The following is a 14880-nucleotide window of genomic DNA, read 5'->3' as shown; positions in this document are numbered from 1 at the left end:
ATAAGTCCAGTATTATAGAATGAAACCAAAAGCGCCCGCGGTTGCCTTTGACGGTGCAAAACGTTTCGTCAAAATTGTTGTGTTTGTTGGGGAGAAAACTTGCAAACATACAGTACAGCACTTCAGAGTCACACAGCTAGCATAGAAGATTTATGTTAACTTGACAAGCTGAACGCATTCTGTACTGTACAGGAGACACAGCACGAGACTGACTGACAATGATCTACAGCCAATCAGGACGCAGAACTCAATGCGCTGTAAGAAAAAAAAAAAAAGCACGCAAAATCGCACCAAAAAAATCCGCGAAAGGTAAACCGCGTTATAGCGAGGGACCACTGTACATGTATAAAAAGATTACAAATAAAGGTTTTTCACATATTAAACATGTGCATCAACCACGCTGGGCTGTAAACGCCAAGTGTTCAAGAATGATGATGAAGTATGTCGAGCAGCACAAAAGAAAGACACCTTAAATGAGTCAGAATGACTAGGTGTACAAAATAAAAATGTTCACAAGCAGAAACAGGTGTGGCGTACATGGAGCATGGCAGTCAATGATTGAGAGTAAAAACAAAAAGTGCTACGCATGTAGTGGACCTGTCTCTTACTACATCTTATTGTTTTTCCTTTGATTCTTGGCTGTATAATCTACAAATAGCACATGTGAAAGAGTGCAGAGCAAGCAATAACAAGCTTATGTCTCCATCGAATCAATGAATCCATGTTAGAGCTCGACAGCGAGTAACATCTTTGATCCCTGCTTGTTACATGGTGTCAGTGTTTATCTGGGAAACTTGAGACGCTGGTTGTGTTTTCTGTCATGCTGTGAATTCATCTTCGTCTGACAAGCAGTATCTTGTTACTGTGCCTGTGAGCAGTCAGTCAGCAGTGCTTAATATTTAACTATGGAGTTCTTCTTGGTCATGGCTCTGCTCTCAAGCCTTTAGTTACCTCTGCATCCAGTGTCCAGGGTCCTGAATGTCAGCAATGGGGAGCTCTATATGTGTATGCCAGATGCTAAATCCTACTCCGAACTTCTGCCGCAGCTGACTCTTTTCAGATGGTGTCTAGGTGCTAATTCAGTAGCCACAGTGGCCCGCAGTGATATGGGAATTGTGGCTGTAAATCCATTGTTCTCATGTGCACTGACACAACCTTTTATAAGTTCAATATAAATATTAACATACTGATGTGCTGTGGTTCTCCTTGCACAGTACTGAGGACCAAATACTGGACACAAGGCAAGACTTTTTGGGATCCAAATCATCAGGCAAATTCAAAGGGCATGAGCAAGCGAGCACAACAGACAGGACACATGTAGGCACAATCTGCCATGATGGAGGGGCTGACAAACACCAAGGAAGGGAACAAAAGCAAGAAAATAAAATCAGGACGCATGAGAATGTGATTTATCAAAGTAAGACAGGAACCAGATTAAGAGATAAGCTGAAACAAGAAGCCACTCATGCAGTGACACTTTAAGTCTTAATGCCATTGTTTTTGTTTGTGCTTTTTGGGCAAAAAATCCTGTGATCGACTGACAGCCTGTTCAGGGCACTGTAACAGCTGGGATGGGCTCCATTATTCATGGATGAATAGATGAAATAACAAAAAGACAGGTAAACACAGAAGGACAATGGCACTAATGTACAAGACATATGGACACAAGCCAGGGAAACTTTAGGGAAATCAGAAAAAAAGAATATTAGAAACACCCGAATTAATCACAAAATCAAAACAGGAACCGAAAACTCAACAAATGCAACACTAGAACCTGGGACGATGACAGAAATCTTATGTCTTGGAAGAAATACTGTAATTTATTTAAATAAAACTAAAACTCTTAGTTTAAAGTGCATAAATAATCGGGGAAAATGGACTTTAAGGACAAAAACAGCAGCAGAAAACGGGAATCAGAAAAGGTCCTCTAACCTTTTGCTGATAAAAATTCCTAATTCGTTGTGAAATTTATTGTACTAATAAAAATTACATCAAGAAATCTGAATGATCTGAATCTGAACAATGTTTTTGGTCAGTCCCACATTTTTTTGCTGTTAAATATATACGTAAATACTGCAGAGGGCCTGTAAGGCTTTTCAAATAAAATTGTGTCCACCCGTCAATAAGAAGAACCCCCTGTTTAAAAGTGCAGACATAAAATTTGCAAGCATTTGTACTCACATGAATATCCTTACAAGTTCAATAAAGAACTTAGTGTTTAATGTTCAGATATCAATATGCTGCAGAGGAATGTTCAAGGTCCTTCGCTTTAATAGCATGTCCACTGAGACGCTGTCACTTGAGCATACATACATGAGTGAAGACAAATACTGCAGTACAGTAACCAAATACTTTGGAATAGTGTTACAAATTAACTACATTACACGTTACCAACATGATCATTATACATCACTCCAAGATCGTGTTTCAGCAGAGCACTTCACATTTAGATTTACATGCTAAACAATTATTTGAGCTCTTTAAGTGTCTATTTGGTAGAAACTATTTGTCCTGAGGAACCTTGGAGAAAAAAAGGTTGACAACAAGTTTGTGCAGATCAGGGCCTCAGTCAAGATAGGATTTCTTTACCTCATGATAATGAATAATTCAGCCTGCGAGACTTACCTGGACAGAGCCACACAAGAAAAGGAGTAAGAAAAGGATGTGTCTGAAGTAACAGTGGACTCAAAAAAGAAAAGCCGAGGAGAGGGAAGAAAGTGGTCGGTAGACTATGGAGGAGGCGGAGAAGAAACGGCCGATTATCTCTGCTCGAGAAAGAGGTCAGTTTGAGAAATGTGTATGCCTGCATGTGTGGTTATGTATGTGTGTGTGTGTGTGTGTGTGTTTGCATCCACATGGACTGTATTATAGCTGAACTGTTTTTGCTATGAAATCTTGCACAGCATTATACAGTCGTTGCTCCACACTTGTTTGAGATTTCTACTTTGTTTAGAATCCATTCCCCAAAAAGCAGAGGAAGTAGGTTAAAATGCATAACCATAGAAAATAAGTCAAAGAGCTCCATATGGAAATCATCAGAGACGATGCAGCCGGAGCCAAAGAGCGGTGGGTGTGCTATACTGCTGCTTGGAGTGCAATCTGTTGCATCATTTTCACCACCATCCTCCTCCTCCTCCACCTACTCATTGTCAGGCCCAGGCCCTGGACGCTACAGCCTGCCCCCTACAGTTGGATACATCAACCATGATTTCACCAAGCCCAGAAGTGCAGCATATACCTTCCACAGTCGTATGAGCAGTGCCAGTAAGTTGTCAATTATTTATGTATGTTCTGGTAAACTTGCCCTCAGTGGACCAATCGTTGACTAAGGAGTGCTACAAAGAAGTACTTAATGCTAAGCTGGAGCAGTTAAAGTAAAGGAATAGCACTTTGATGGTTTTTGGCCTTGTTTGCAGTGGTCTCTGTGGATTCCAGCCCAGGACCGAGGTACCACGTTGGATCAAAGGTCACGCGGTTTGGCAGCATGGAAACGCCATCTTACTCTATTTTGGGCAGAGGAGGGCGCACAGGAAGTAAAGGTAAAAAAGAAGGAAAAACCATTCAACCTGTGTGATTGATGTCAGATATTTGGACAAGCATTAGTCATCCATCCATTTATCAGTCCATCCACACATTCATCCATCTTCCCCCTAAAATAAAGGAATAATTTCAAACTAGTTTCCTTTTATGTTAGGTGACCTATTCCAGACTCCCGGGCCCGGAGCCTACAGTCCAGAGAAGGCTCCGCCCCTCAATGGCCACCGCAGACCTCCATCACACATCATTGGAGCTCGAACCAGATACCGCTCTGTGGATGCTGTACCCTCACCTAACAGGTAAAGGCGAGGAGGAGAGGTAGATTAGAGGTCAATGAAAGTGCTGTGACATCACCCTTTGGCTTGTGGATCCCTTTGCTTAAGCCTTCTAGTATCCATAAACGCTGTTCAAGTTAGCGTTTAGTGTTAATCTAGGCTTTAATTCATCTAAAATTGTGCCCAGATTTCTTGAGCATTCTTGAGTATTAAAACCTGCAGCCACTGTTACTAGGCTCTAAATATATTTATTTCTGCTCTAAAGTTCGACAGTACAAGACGGAAGATTGCCTCTAATACGGAGTAAGGGTTAAGTGGCTATTTGAGGAACCTCAACTTTTTAAGCACTTCTGCTTTGAATATCATTCCCAGCCTCAGAGGTTGTTGCTTAATAGCGTCTGATTGAGCTCCTTTGTTTCCTAAATTTAGAGGGGGTAGCCTGCTATATCCACCTCAGCCATTTCCTACTAAGTCCACAGTCTTTGATAAATATGGTTTCCTTTGTTTTTTAGGAAAGAAGAATGGGCTTGGGAGTAGGTGCCCAAGACAGCATGAGGAATTTAGAAATCAAACAGAGAATAACACCAGATTTACCATCTTACATCGCACTCAGTGCTCCTGTTAACCTTTATATTGTTTTCGTCAATCTTCCAGTTACAGTCTTCCTAATCTTCTGGGACATCATATTCCTCACAAACCCTCCAGTGCCAGCTACAGTTTCTCAGCCCGGAGGAAGGTCGGCGCTCCCTCTGAAGATCTCGCCACAACTCCCGGACCAGGAAAATACAACAGCACCAACCCGGACATTTACCGTCATCGCCATCCGTCCTTCACCATGCAGGGGAGGACTAAAAGGCCCAATTATTCCTCTGCTATTCCTGGCCCTGGCGCCTACAGCCCGGAGAGATTTCATTTGCACCTTCCAAGACCACCATCCTTCACTCTGGGCATCAGACACTCTGAGTTTGTCACCCCACTTGTGGTAAATGTGACTGACTGACAATGAGAATTTGCTTCAGACACCTTATTTTTATTCTTTTTGACTTGACAAACCAACACTGTTACAAAATAACAATAATAAAAAAAATACTGACTTAAACTGGAAATGTAAACTGTGTGCATGATATCCATTTACAATACTCTTTAATAAATAAAACAAAATATAAATAGTTTGTGTTTGCATTTTTCGTGCAGTTAAAATACCAGAAAATGAAATTGTTTACTTCAGTGCAAGCTTAACAGGAAATGGGTAAACAAAAAAAGGAAGTCAATGGAACTTCCTACAGTCTTTTTCTTGGTATTGTGATCTTCACGGGCATACTCCAGTCACTGCATTTGCCCAGACCAAGCAGCTCCCTAGCACACACTTGGAACAGGTATGGCCTCCCTGGGGTCAGGGCCTTCAGTTCAACTGTGGTGTTCTCATAAGGACCCAGCTGGAGGAGAAAATATAGGATACATGTGTAAAAAAACACATAGTTAACATCAGGAGGCTACAAGTCAGCCCAGTGGGAAAAGATACTGGTTACTTTAAGTCACATATTAAAATAGAAGTAAAGGACTTATAAATAGTTGATGAATCATAAACCGTTTCATGAAAGTGGATGGAAGAGTTTAGTAATAATGCAAATGTGTTTGCCATCATTAGTCATACTTTCAAATCAGTTACAGCATGTGCTGATGCACATTTTTTTTAAATTTCAGTAAATCATGACCAACATCTTAAAAACAGTTTATGAGAAAATATTTTCACACAATTTTGAACACTTGAAGTCAAGTTAATGAGTGTTGTAATATTTAAAAGGAAACAGAAAAGCTACTGATGATTAAATGATTAAATGAAAAACTGGATCCTGTAGACGATGGGAACTTTTTTTAGGAAAACAACAAGTACAAAAAAAAGCAATTCGAGGTTGCTTCAAAAAAGCTTGGGTAATTTTGAACTTGCACATGTGATATCCGTGTAAGCGTTAAGTGTGATGTGCTGCTTACAAAACTTGTGGTTGCAACACTTTTATGCAAATATGGTGTGATGAAAATCATACTTACATTAACAGACCTTCGGATCCCCTTGTTTTCCCACTGGTAGATAATCTGGTATTTTAGGGGGAATATTGCCAAGTTGGTCCAAGTAGGTGGAGGAGACCACTCAACCAACAACTTTCTGTTGTTAGTAGGGGAAACCCGGACATCAACGGGAGGATCTGGTTTCACTGAACACATAGAACAGATTTTTTTTTAATTGTTTTTTTGTTTGTTTGTTTAGATAAAAACGGGAATTGGGTTATGAAGCTAAGTGAAGTTTGACCACATTCTGTGTAATTTCATTTCTCACCTATATCCTCCAGCATGAAGCTTGTTAGATGGGAGCTGCTTCTCCCAGAATGAACTGCTGTGATGTTGATGATGTAGTCAGTAAGAAGCTTCAGGTTGGGCAGCTGGCAGATCCAGAACTGAAAAAAAAAGAAAAAAAAAAACAGAAAAAGAGAGAGACGATGAAAGAAAACTTTGGGGAATTCACAAAATGACGAGCACTCGAGATGATCAGAATTAGTAATCAACCACAGATCACAAATTACTGAGACCCTGGTTTCCTCAGACTCACAAGATAAACTTGAAATGATTCCAAAAAAGAAAAGAAAAGAAAAGAAATGGGATTTTCCAAAACTCAGCCTGTCCCGTCAGGTTTGTGGATCATTCCAGTACAGTATGTGTGTGTGTACATATATATATGTGTACACACACACACATATATATATAGTACAACTTATCTAAATAAGTTAAATTTTGTTGCATGAATTCTGGAAACCACCTCTTCTCCTTTCTCTTGGCTGTTCGCAAACCTAAGGGTTAACGTCACCCCATGACTGAAAATTCCCTCCACACTATGCATGATGCATGATTTCAGTCTCAGGATCCAGGGATTTTTGCTCATAACAGACAAGAATATATCCAAAAATTCCTAGATGCACAGCCAATATCAGATGATCTCTTAAGGTTATAAACTGGTACCTTTTCAGAGGATGAAGAGCCGGGTGGAAGGAGATGGCATTCCTTGGTGCTTGCCTGATTATGTCTCTCACTGGTAAACACAAACATTTACACATAAACACATTTAAGAAAAAAAAAAGGCTATTTAATGACACTTGTTAAGTAGAGTGTCTTCTACTAAAAAGGGGTCAGTGGTTTGGGTCAGCACCCACTAAAACTATTCACAGACTTACCTGTATGTAGCAATGTAATGCGTGGTAGGGAAGTGGGGTGGTTTAGGCCAGGTGCACAGCGTCGCATTCGGATAGCTCGAACACCAGCAGTGCACCTTGGGAGCGGAGAGGGGATCTGGCAGGGAAAAACTGGATTTAGTCACTGAGTGCAAAACATAAACACTGACAGAAATACAGAATAAAGAAAAATACAAAATTTAATATCTGTATCGGTATCACTTTGAGAATAATATTATAACATAACATGAAAGAAAGAAAGAATAAGTGGAAGTGGGAAACATGTAGTCAAGCACAGACTAGCACTCACTCTGTGATGTTCCAGCTCCTCTCAGCAGGTCCAGTGCTTGACTTTCAACAATGCTAATTAGTAGAATCACAGTGACATAGCCACCACCAAACACTGCAGCCCTCATTGCTTCAAAGGAGGGATTATTCGCCAAGAGCAGTTTTTCAAAGTAGTTTTAGAAATGTTACAGTCAACTCCCAACCCCGGGCCCAAGTTAAATACTACTCTCTTCTGTTATTCCCTTGTCCTTTGCCCTTTTCCTTGCAGATCTACACCTGTCTTTGTGTCAAAGTACAGCAATAACAAGTTGCTTCACAGTCTCGCCTCCCCTGTGTATTTGAGCGCCTCGCAGCTGATCGCGGTATAAAAGCCAAAGAGGTCATTGCGAAAGAGGAAGAGAAGTCACAGCACAGGAAATTCCTTATAAGAACTGAACAGTTATGAATTACTGCATGCTGATTAAGGTTTCCTTACGTCATGAAAGAGAATTTTTTTTGAAGTGGTTACTTCTTTAATGGTGCATTTATGGCACAAACGAAAATACTGGTCTCCAGGAGACTCACACAGATTTACAAATATGCAAAGAAACTTATCAGTAAAGACAAAATCAGCAAAGCCAAGAAAGTCCCTACTTCATATCAACTGTCAGTGCTCTCTGGTACTCTCCTCAGCTCATGGTGTCTTGACTGCCATCTAGTGCACAAATTAGGAATCAGCAGGTACAGGTTTAAATCATTCTGTATATACAGTCTTTGGTTATCACTCAGGCAATAAAGTCATACTTCAGCAGAGGTATAACCCCCCTCTAGTGTCCAGTTTTATGTCAACTGCGCATTCACAGTCCAAGCTCTCAGACATTTTCTCGATTGACTCTGTGAGGCCACGATAGCTTCTTGGGGCTCCATCCAGAGAGGGAGGCACTGTGGACGTTCCAACCCATTGTGTGAGTCCCGGCTTTGTGTATGTTAAGACTGTGAAGCCCCTCGCTGGAGGTCCGCAGCGAGGTGAAGGCCTTGCTGATCCAGCTGTTCTTTGCTTCCTGCAGATCACTGGTCAAGATTCCCTTCTGGTGCTCCAGCTCCTGCATGAGGATACACAGATGTATGACTGCAAATACTGCATTGTGCAATTAATTTTACTATGTTTTTACTAAATATGCACTTATGTTTTTTTTATTTACATTATCAAAATACTTTTAATAGTTTTAAATAACAATGCCAATTCATATGATTATTGGCAAATTAACACTCAAGTTTTTAATCTATTATGGGTCAGAGTTATACCTGAATTTAACTGTAATGATTAGTTTTAAATAATTCACTAACTGGACACCATTATGAATTACTTCAACCCTGTAAATCCTGAACCATGAAACAATTGTCAGAAAATTAAATTTTTTTGGAACTGCAGTGTTTACCGAACCTTCTGACCAAAGTTTGTACATGCGAGTTTGAATTTGCATCATATTTGCTACATTAAGCATTTTTTTTGCACAATTTAGTTACATTTTTCAGGAAAAAAAGTTGCACAGATGATTTAGAAATCTCAAAAGCTCACAAAAACACACGTATTAAATATGGTAGAATTATGATAATGTATTGTGGAAGTAATGCAATTTATTTATATGCCTATTTTAAGCATGCCAGATATGTAATTAGAGTACTTTAATACTTAAAAGTAATGAAGTAATAAGTAATGAATCTTGAAGCATTCGTCAGGATTATCCCATTATGTTATTTCTGTGTTATTTATGAAGCAAATGACTTCAAAAATGATCCGGGGTAATTCCCGTCAGCTTTTGAAGTCTCTGTTTTCTGTTACTTCTTCCTGAAAATGTTCCTTTGTAACTTTCAGTTTCCAGTGTTGTCAAACCTGTTTTACTGGAACAGCGACAATATCTTAGAACCTGGTCCTGTTGTCTGTCTTCAGGGGCTTATGCTTAGTAAAAATATCATATCAGCTTTATTAGAGGTCAGGTGTCAACATATTCCCTATAAAAAGCCAGATTTAATGCAGCACTAGAGTAGCAGAGCTCACAGTCATGCTAATGACCACTTTAAAATAAAATAATCTTTTTTTTTTTTTATTGAATGCCACTGATCTCTCTCCACCCTATGCTCAAAAAACCAGTTGAGGTCGTTTGAGCAGCTAATCAGGATGCCTTCTGGGCACTTTCCCATCAGGTTTTCCGGCCACGTCTATCCATCTATCCAGGGAGACACCCCAGAACATGGTGGAAGGATTATGAATCTCATCATATTTGTAACTGGCTCAGTATCCCCAAGCAGGAAATGGGAAAAAAGAAAAACCCTATTTAGCCTGCTAGCACTTCACCCCAATTCTGGATAAGCGGAAGAAAATAAATGGATGGACAGCTGGATGGGTGGCAACCAATATTTATCCAGATCTTCCTTGATTTTTCTTAACTGTGACCAAGAAGCAAACAGAGAGATATTTTATAGTGTAAAACTACTACTAACCCATGTTATGACAAAAACATTTCTTTGCTGCATTTTGTTGCCATTTATTGGCTGACATATATCCAGATATCCTCTTATCTGCAAAACACTGACAATTTGTGCATGTTTTGGTTACATGCTTGTAGATATTTGTGAAGGTCAGAGATTTAATCAAGATATGTATCTATGAATGGTCCAGTCCGGTCTGATTCACTGGTCTTACCTGGATTTTGCACGTGGCCTCCACCATCTGGAGTTTGGTCTGGACCAGCTCCTTTTCCAATTCCCCAATCTGAGCCCTGAGGAGCTCCTTTTCCTGCTCCCTCCTCCTCTGCTCCTCCAGCGTGGGATCTTCATCCTTCTCCTCCACGCCCTGTTCAGTCACTTTCTGATCTTCCGTCTGCGCAGCCGTTTCTGAGTCCCGACCTATATCGGACGTTTCATCTGAATTCATGATGTGTTGACAGTGGGAGCAAGCTTTTATTGCACTCTGTGATGTGAAAAAAAAAAGTGTAGCAAAAATTAAATGATACAGATTTTTTTTTCTCTCAAACGTGACATATGTAATAGATAATCTGAGTAACTGATGAGTTAATAGAAAGGTTGAAAGCATTTTATACAACAACAGGATTTGAGATGAAGCATGGCGGAGGCAAGAGGTGAGATAAAAGAAGAAGAGATGACAGCAAAGCTCCAAAGGAAGAGTGCTACCCTCACCTTAAGTGAATCCATCTCCTCTCTGTGGGCGGCTTGCTGGCTTTCAAGGCGGTTTGTCAGCTGAGAACAGATCTGAGCCAAAGATCACGACTTTAACATAATTAAGCAAAACATCAGCAGAAGAAATGTAGCGATTTTAGAAACTCTCTGTACCTGTTTGTAGTCTGCAATGATACCAGACGACCTTTTGAGTTTCTGCTCGGCCTTTTCTATTTCTCTCCGAAACACTTCCTTCAGCTATAATGAAAGATAACATTCCTTCGCTCAGTTATGCCTGCAGTTAAATACCAAAATCTCTAATGATTATGAGGAAGCATGAATAACTTAAATCTCACCATGGCAGCTTCCTCCTCTTTCCCTCTTTTCTCCTCTTCTGTGATCTGCAGTTGCTGTCTAGTTTCCATAAGGTCTTTGGTTAGTTCGTCCACTCTGTCCTCCACCTGCAAAGAGACAATCGCAGCAGTCAGCTCAGGATATTATGCTTTCATTGTGAATGAAACTTTTATATCGATGTAGCATATAACTGCAGGGCCATGCACAATACCAGAAGTTAATAATAATACAATAAGAAAAAATCACTGTGCTATTCTAATGAAATGTAAAATGAACGCCAAATATATTATTCTATTACGGTTACACTTTATTCATTTCCTGTGGGGTTTCGCTACCCTTTTGAAAAGGGCAGTAATTAATTGTACCTTGTCTAGAGTGTTCCTCAGGGCCACCTTGCTGGTGATCAATTTGTGGGCCAGATTGTCATTTTCCTGCTCCAGACGAAGGCTGGCCTGCTGAAGCTGACGGTTTTCCTTCTGCAAACCACAGAAACAATCTATCAAAGTCTCAGCATTTTAAAAAAAAGACATTTTAGATAAAGAATAAGAAAATAACTTGAACCTGATCCGAGCACTTATCACAGCAAAAGAAGAATGTTAGGACTGACTTTAGAGACAAAGATCCCCCACCACATATTTGTCCAAAGTGTCTTCCTCGTCATCCATTATTTGAAGCCGGCACTCCTTCAGTTTAGCTTTCTTTGTTGGTACCTAATGGCAGAGAGTCAAAATGCACTAAATATAACAACGCAGAAAAACTGTCATATTTGAGTGAGCTGAAGAAAGCTATCTCCTCCACACAGATATTGTGCCGGATGAGGGATGAGCATGACAAATCAAGAACGAGCCCAAGAAAGAGATCCAGAAGGAGATAGCACCAAGATAAGATAAAATAAGCACATGGGGAAATGATCAAATTAGAATGCCTGAGGGAATAATAGTAGAGGGAAGTCTGAAATGGCAATTTCCATATCTCAGATATCTAAAATGAACAACCAGAAATCATTCCCTTTTTTTTCTGAAATTAAAATCCATCCATAAAACATCCAAAGGAATGTTTTATGTGTTGTGATTGTACTTGCAGCTACCGTTTAGCCAGTTGCTCGTGTAATAGATGTAGAAATATTGTAAAGATCAAATCCAAACAGGCCCGTAGAGGCAAGCTAAGAGCAGCACTACACCCATTTAATGCTTTGCTCCTAATCAACATTCGAATAAGGATAATCTGCAACTTGAAATGAGTGTGTGAGTGTTACAATCTACTAACATAATCATTTATATTAATAGGTTGTTAATATGCATTAACGAGTAAGAAGAATTTTGTTGCTGTAGAGGATAAAAGTAGTGCCTTGTTGGATAGATCAGCCAAATGTGTAATATTTCTTCTAAAATGTAGACATCTAAAAATTGAAATACACACAGGCAGTACAAATCTGCTTAAGGACAGTACTTGAGTAAATGTAGACTCATGTTCTACTACTTCACTGCTGAATTATGAAGAAAAATAGCTCAGCTGTTGTCACTAAGTGTACAAACTGAAAGAAAAAGAAACTTACTGTGAATTTAGGTCCCGTTTCAGACTCTAGACAGGCAAAAATCTCCTCCTCGCTCATCTGCTCGATTGCATGGGCATCGTAAGCATTGACCATGGACACCTCTTCCATCATCTTGTCCAAATATGCAGCTACGAGAGCTGCCTCCGCTCAATCAGATGTAAACAGTCAGAGCTTTTGCACGTCGAGGTTCCAATTTTAAACAGACCCACGAGAAGTAATGCGGATCCCGTCAGGCCTGAAGGACAATCTGTCTCTTAAGTGAATTAAAGAAGCGGGTTCATAGCGATGCAGTCACCTTCTTTTTCCTTGCAGTGATGATGGTTGCAAGTCCAGTATTTGAGCATAAACAGGAAATATCAGGTTAAAGTCCAAGTCATTCGAGGATAAGGAAAGTCTGTTTATAGTCCAAAGGTGAGCAACAGAATAATACGCCAAAGGTAAAATGTAGCTCTGCTTAAATCCTTGTTAGAAGTCAGTCAGAACTGCCTACTGTTTCAGGAAAAACAGTGTTACAGGTATTCGGGCGGTAACAGGTTCAACAGGGTTTACAACCAACCTGAGAGGGAGTGTGACAACAAGACAATCTTACACACACCCACAGCAGAGCTCTGCTTTCTTAGCAACTCACGTGTCCATGCTCTCTCTCACACACACGTATACATATACAGAAGAACAAAAAAAGAAACGTGTTTTTGGAGCCGAACTTTTCAAACTAGTTCACTCTAATTTATCTGGTGAAAATAAGCTCACGCTATAAATTTTTTCTCTCTCACACTTTAGGCTTTCAAACCTCTTTAAAAATTCACTCCAGTCATCTTTTCTTCTACTTTTTTCTCCCCCTTTACACTTTTCTTTGCCAGGTAGAGGTGCTGTGTGAAGCTGCCAGACCCTGCTTATGTATTTAAAGAGTAAATGATGTCGTATTTGCGATCTGTCATCCGCAGGTGTTGGCGTGACAGAGACCTGTCGCTCTATTATTGTCATGGGCGAAGCAGCCTGACAGGGTATGAAACGGGTCGAGCAGGTAAAGCACTCAAATACCAAAGAATAACAAAGATGATTCTGCGTTCGACGCCCTCTTTTTCCCCACGGTCTCGGTGTCACTTTCATGTAATGATGCATGGTTTCTCTTAATTCCTAACTTGCATTATAAACCTCTCAGTTTTTATCTTCTCTTTCTTGATGACAGACCGGTTTCTTTTTTAAAGTTTCACTTCCCTTTCTTTAAACTTCAGTGTTTCACTACCTTTCTTTATCTGAATTTTGTAATTTTTATTTGTTTCCCCTTTGTGGCTTTAAAGAAAAAAAACAAAAACAATTCCCGCTCTAATGTACGTCTGTGGTTTTCTGTTTTTTTCTCTTCTGTGACCAGAAACTGATTTCAACATCTTGTATCTACTGTCTGAGTCACCATGTGGAAAAGACAGACCAACAAACCATGTAAATATACGCCAATATCTACTGCATATGTTTAGTTACGTTTTTTTGTTTCCCCCTCTGTGGCTTTTTTTCAATCAGCATTTCCTGCTCTACACTACCAGTAAGCTTGGACTTTCTGTTTTTTCTTCATTTTCATGACTATTTACCTTGTAGATTCTCACTGAAGACATCAAAACTATGAATGAACACATATGGAATTATGCAGTACACAAAACAGTGTGAAATAACTCAAAACATTTTGTATATTTTAGATTCTTCAAAGTAGCCACCCTTTGCTTTGATTACTGCTTTGCACACTCTTGGCATTCTCTCGATGAGCTTCATCGGGTAGTCACCTGAAATGGTTTTCCAACAGTGTTGAAGAGTTCCCAGAGATGCTGAGCACTTGTTGGCCCTTTTGCCGTCTCATCTCAAACCACCTTGATTGGGTTTAGGTCAGGTGACTGTGGAGGCCAGGCAATCTGGCGCAGCACTCCATCACTCTCCTTCTTGGTCAAATAGCCCTTACACAGCCCGTAGGGGTCACTGTCCTGTTGAAAAATAAAAGCTGGTCCAACTAAACAAACCGGATGGGATGGCAGGATTTTGCGGTAGTCATGCTGGTTCAGTGTGCCATCAGTTTTGAATAAATGCCCAACAGTGTCACCAGCAAAGCTCCTCCACACCATCACACCTCCTCACGGTGGGAACCATGCATGTAGAGACCATTCGTTCACCTTTTCTGCATCGCAAAAAGACACAGCAGGTGGAACCAAAGAGCTCAAATTTGGACTCATCAGAACAAAGCTTGGATTTCCGCTGGTGTAATGTCCATTCCTTATGTTTCTTGGCCCAAACAAATTTCTTCTGCTTGTTGCTTTTCCTTAGTCATGTTTTCTTAGCAGCTATTTGACCATAAAGGCCTGATTTGCACAGTCAGAGCCAGTTTCATCGTAGTGCTTAATGGATTTTGCGACTTTCAAAGTTTCCAGACTGACCTTCAGTTCTTAAAGTAATGGTGGATTATCGTTTCTCTTTACGTAGCTGATTGGTTCTTGCCTTAATATGAATTCTA

General features: G+C 40.1%; 3 protein-coding genes across 4 annotated transcripts; 1 reads left to right on the top strand and 2 right to left on the bottom strand.

The window, feature by feature from the left end:
• The first annotated feature begins 2731 nt into the window (after nucleotides 1–2731).
• On the top strand, nucleotides 2732–4918 carry odf3l2a (outer dense fiber of sperm tails 3-like 2a). Its single transcript, XM_026152925.2, has 5 exons — nucleotides 2732–2780; nucleotides 3154–3264; nucleotides 3417–3539; nucleotides 3695–3836; nucleotides 4467–4918. The coding sequence occupies exons 1-5, from the start codon at nucleotides 2732–2734 to the stop codon at nucleotides 4810–4812; spliced, it is 771 nt and encodes a 256-aa protein (XP_026008710.1). The 3' UTR covers nucleotides 4813–4918.
• ebi3 (Epstein-Barr virus induced 3) lies at nucleotides 4827–7631 on the bottom strand. Its single transcript, XM_026152926.2, has 6 exons — nucleotides 7344–7631; nucleotides 7037–7151; nucleotides 6825–6894; nucleotides 6148–6265; nucleotides 5862–6025; nucleotides 4827–5248 (listed from the first exon to the last, which is right to left on the bottom strand). Exons 1-6 carry the CDS (start codon nucleotides 7447–7449, stop codon nucleotides 5093–5095), a joined length of 729 nt encoding a protein of 242 aa, XP_026008711.1. The 5' UTR covers nucleotides 7450–7631; the 3' UTR covers nucleotides 4827–5092.
• A 179-nt stretch (nucleotides 7632–7810) lies between these two features.
• LOC113012628 (rab GTPase-activating protein 1-like) lies at nucleotides 7811–13085 on the bottom strand. Of its 2 annotated transcripts, XM_026152924.2 has the most exons (8): nucleotides 12387–13085; nucleotides 11461–11541; nucleotides 11197–11307; nucleotides 10834–10938; nucleotides 10652–10735; nucleotides 10499–10570; nucleotides 10005–10271; nucleotides 7811–8403 (listed from the first exon to the last, which is right to left on the bottom strand). In XM_026152924.2, the coding sequence occupies exons 1-8, from the start codon at nucleotides 12495–12497 to the stop codon at nucleotides 8173–8175; spliced, it is 1062 nt and encodes a 353-aa protein (XP_026008709.1). In that variant the 5' UTR covers nucleotides 12498–13085; the 3' UTR covers nucleotides 7811–8172. The 2 variants fall into 2 exon arrangements, with proteins under 2 accessions (XP_026008709.1, XP_080149572.1); XM_080293446.1 differs by lacking the exon at nucleotides 11461–11541.
• Between the last annotated feature and the right edge of the window lie 1795 nt (nucleotides 13086–14880).

This window comes from Astatotilapia calliptera, chromosome 19 (assembly GCF_964374335.1).
Source record: "Astatotilapia calliptera chromosome 19, fAstCal68.1, whole genome shotgun sequence".
NCBI classification, from domain to species: domain Eukaryota; kingdom Metazoa; phylum Chordata; class Actinopteri; order Cichliformes; family Cichlidae; genus Astatotilapia; species Astatotilapia calliptera.
Note: the sequence above shows the minus strand (reverse complement) of the source record. Positions and strands in the feature narration are given on the sequence as shown.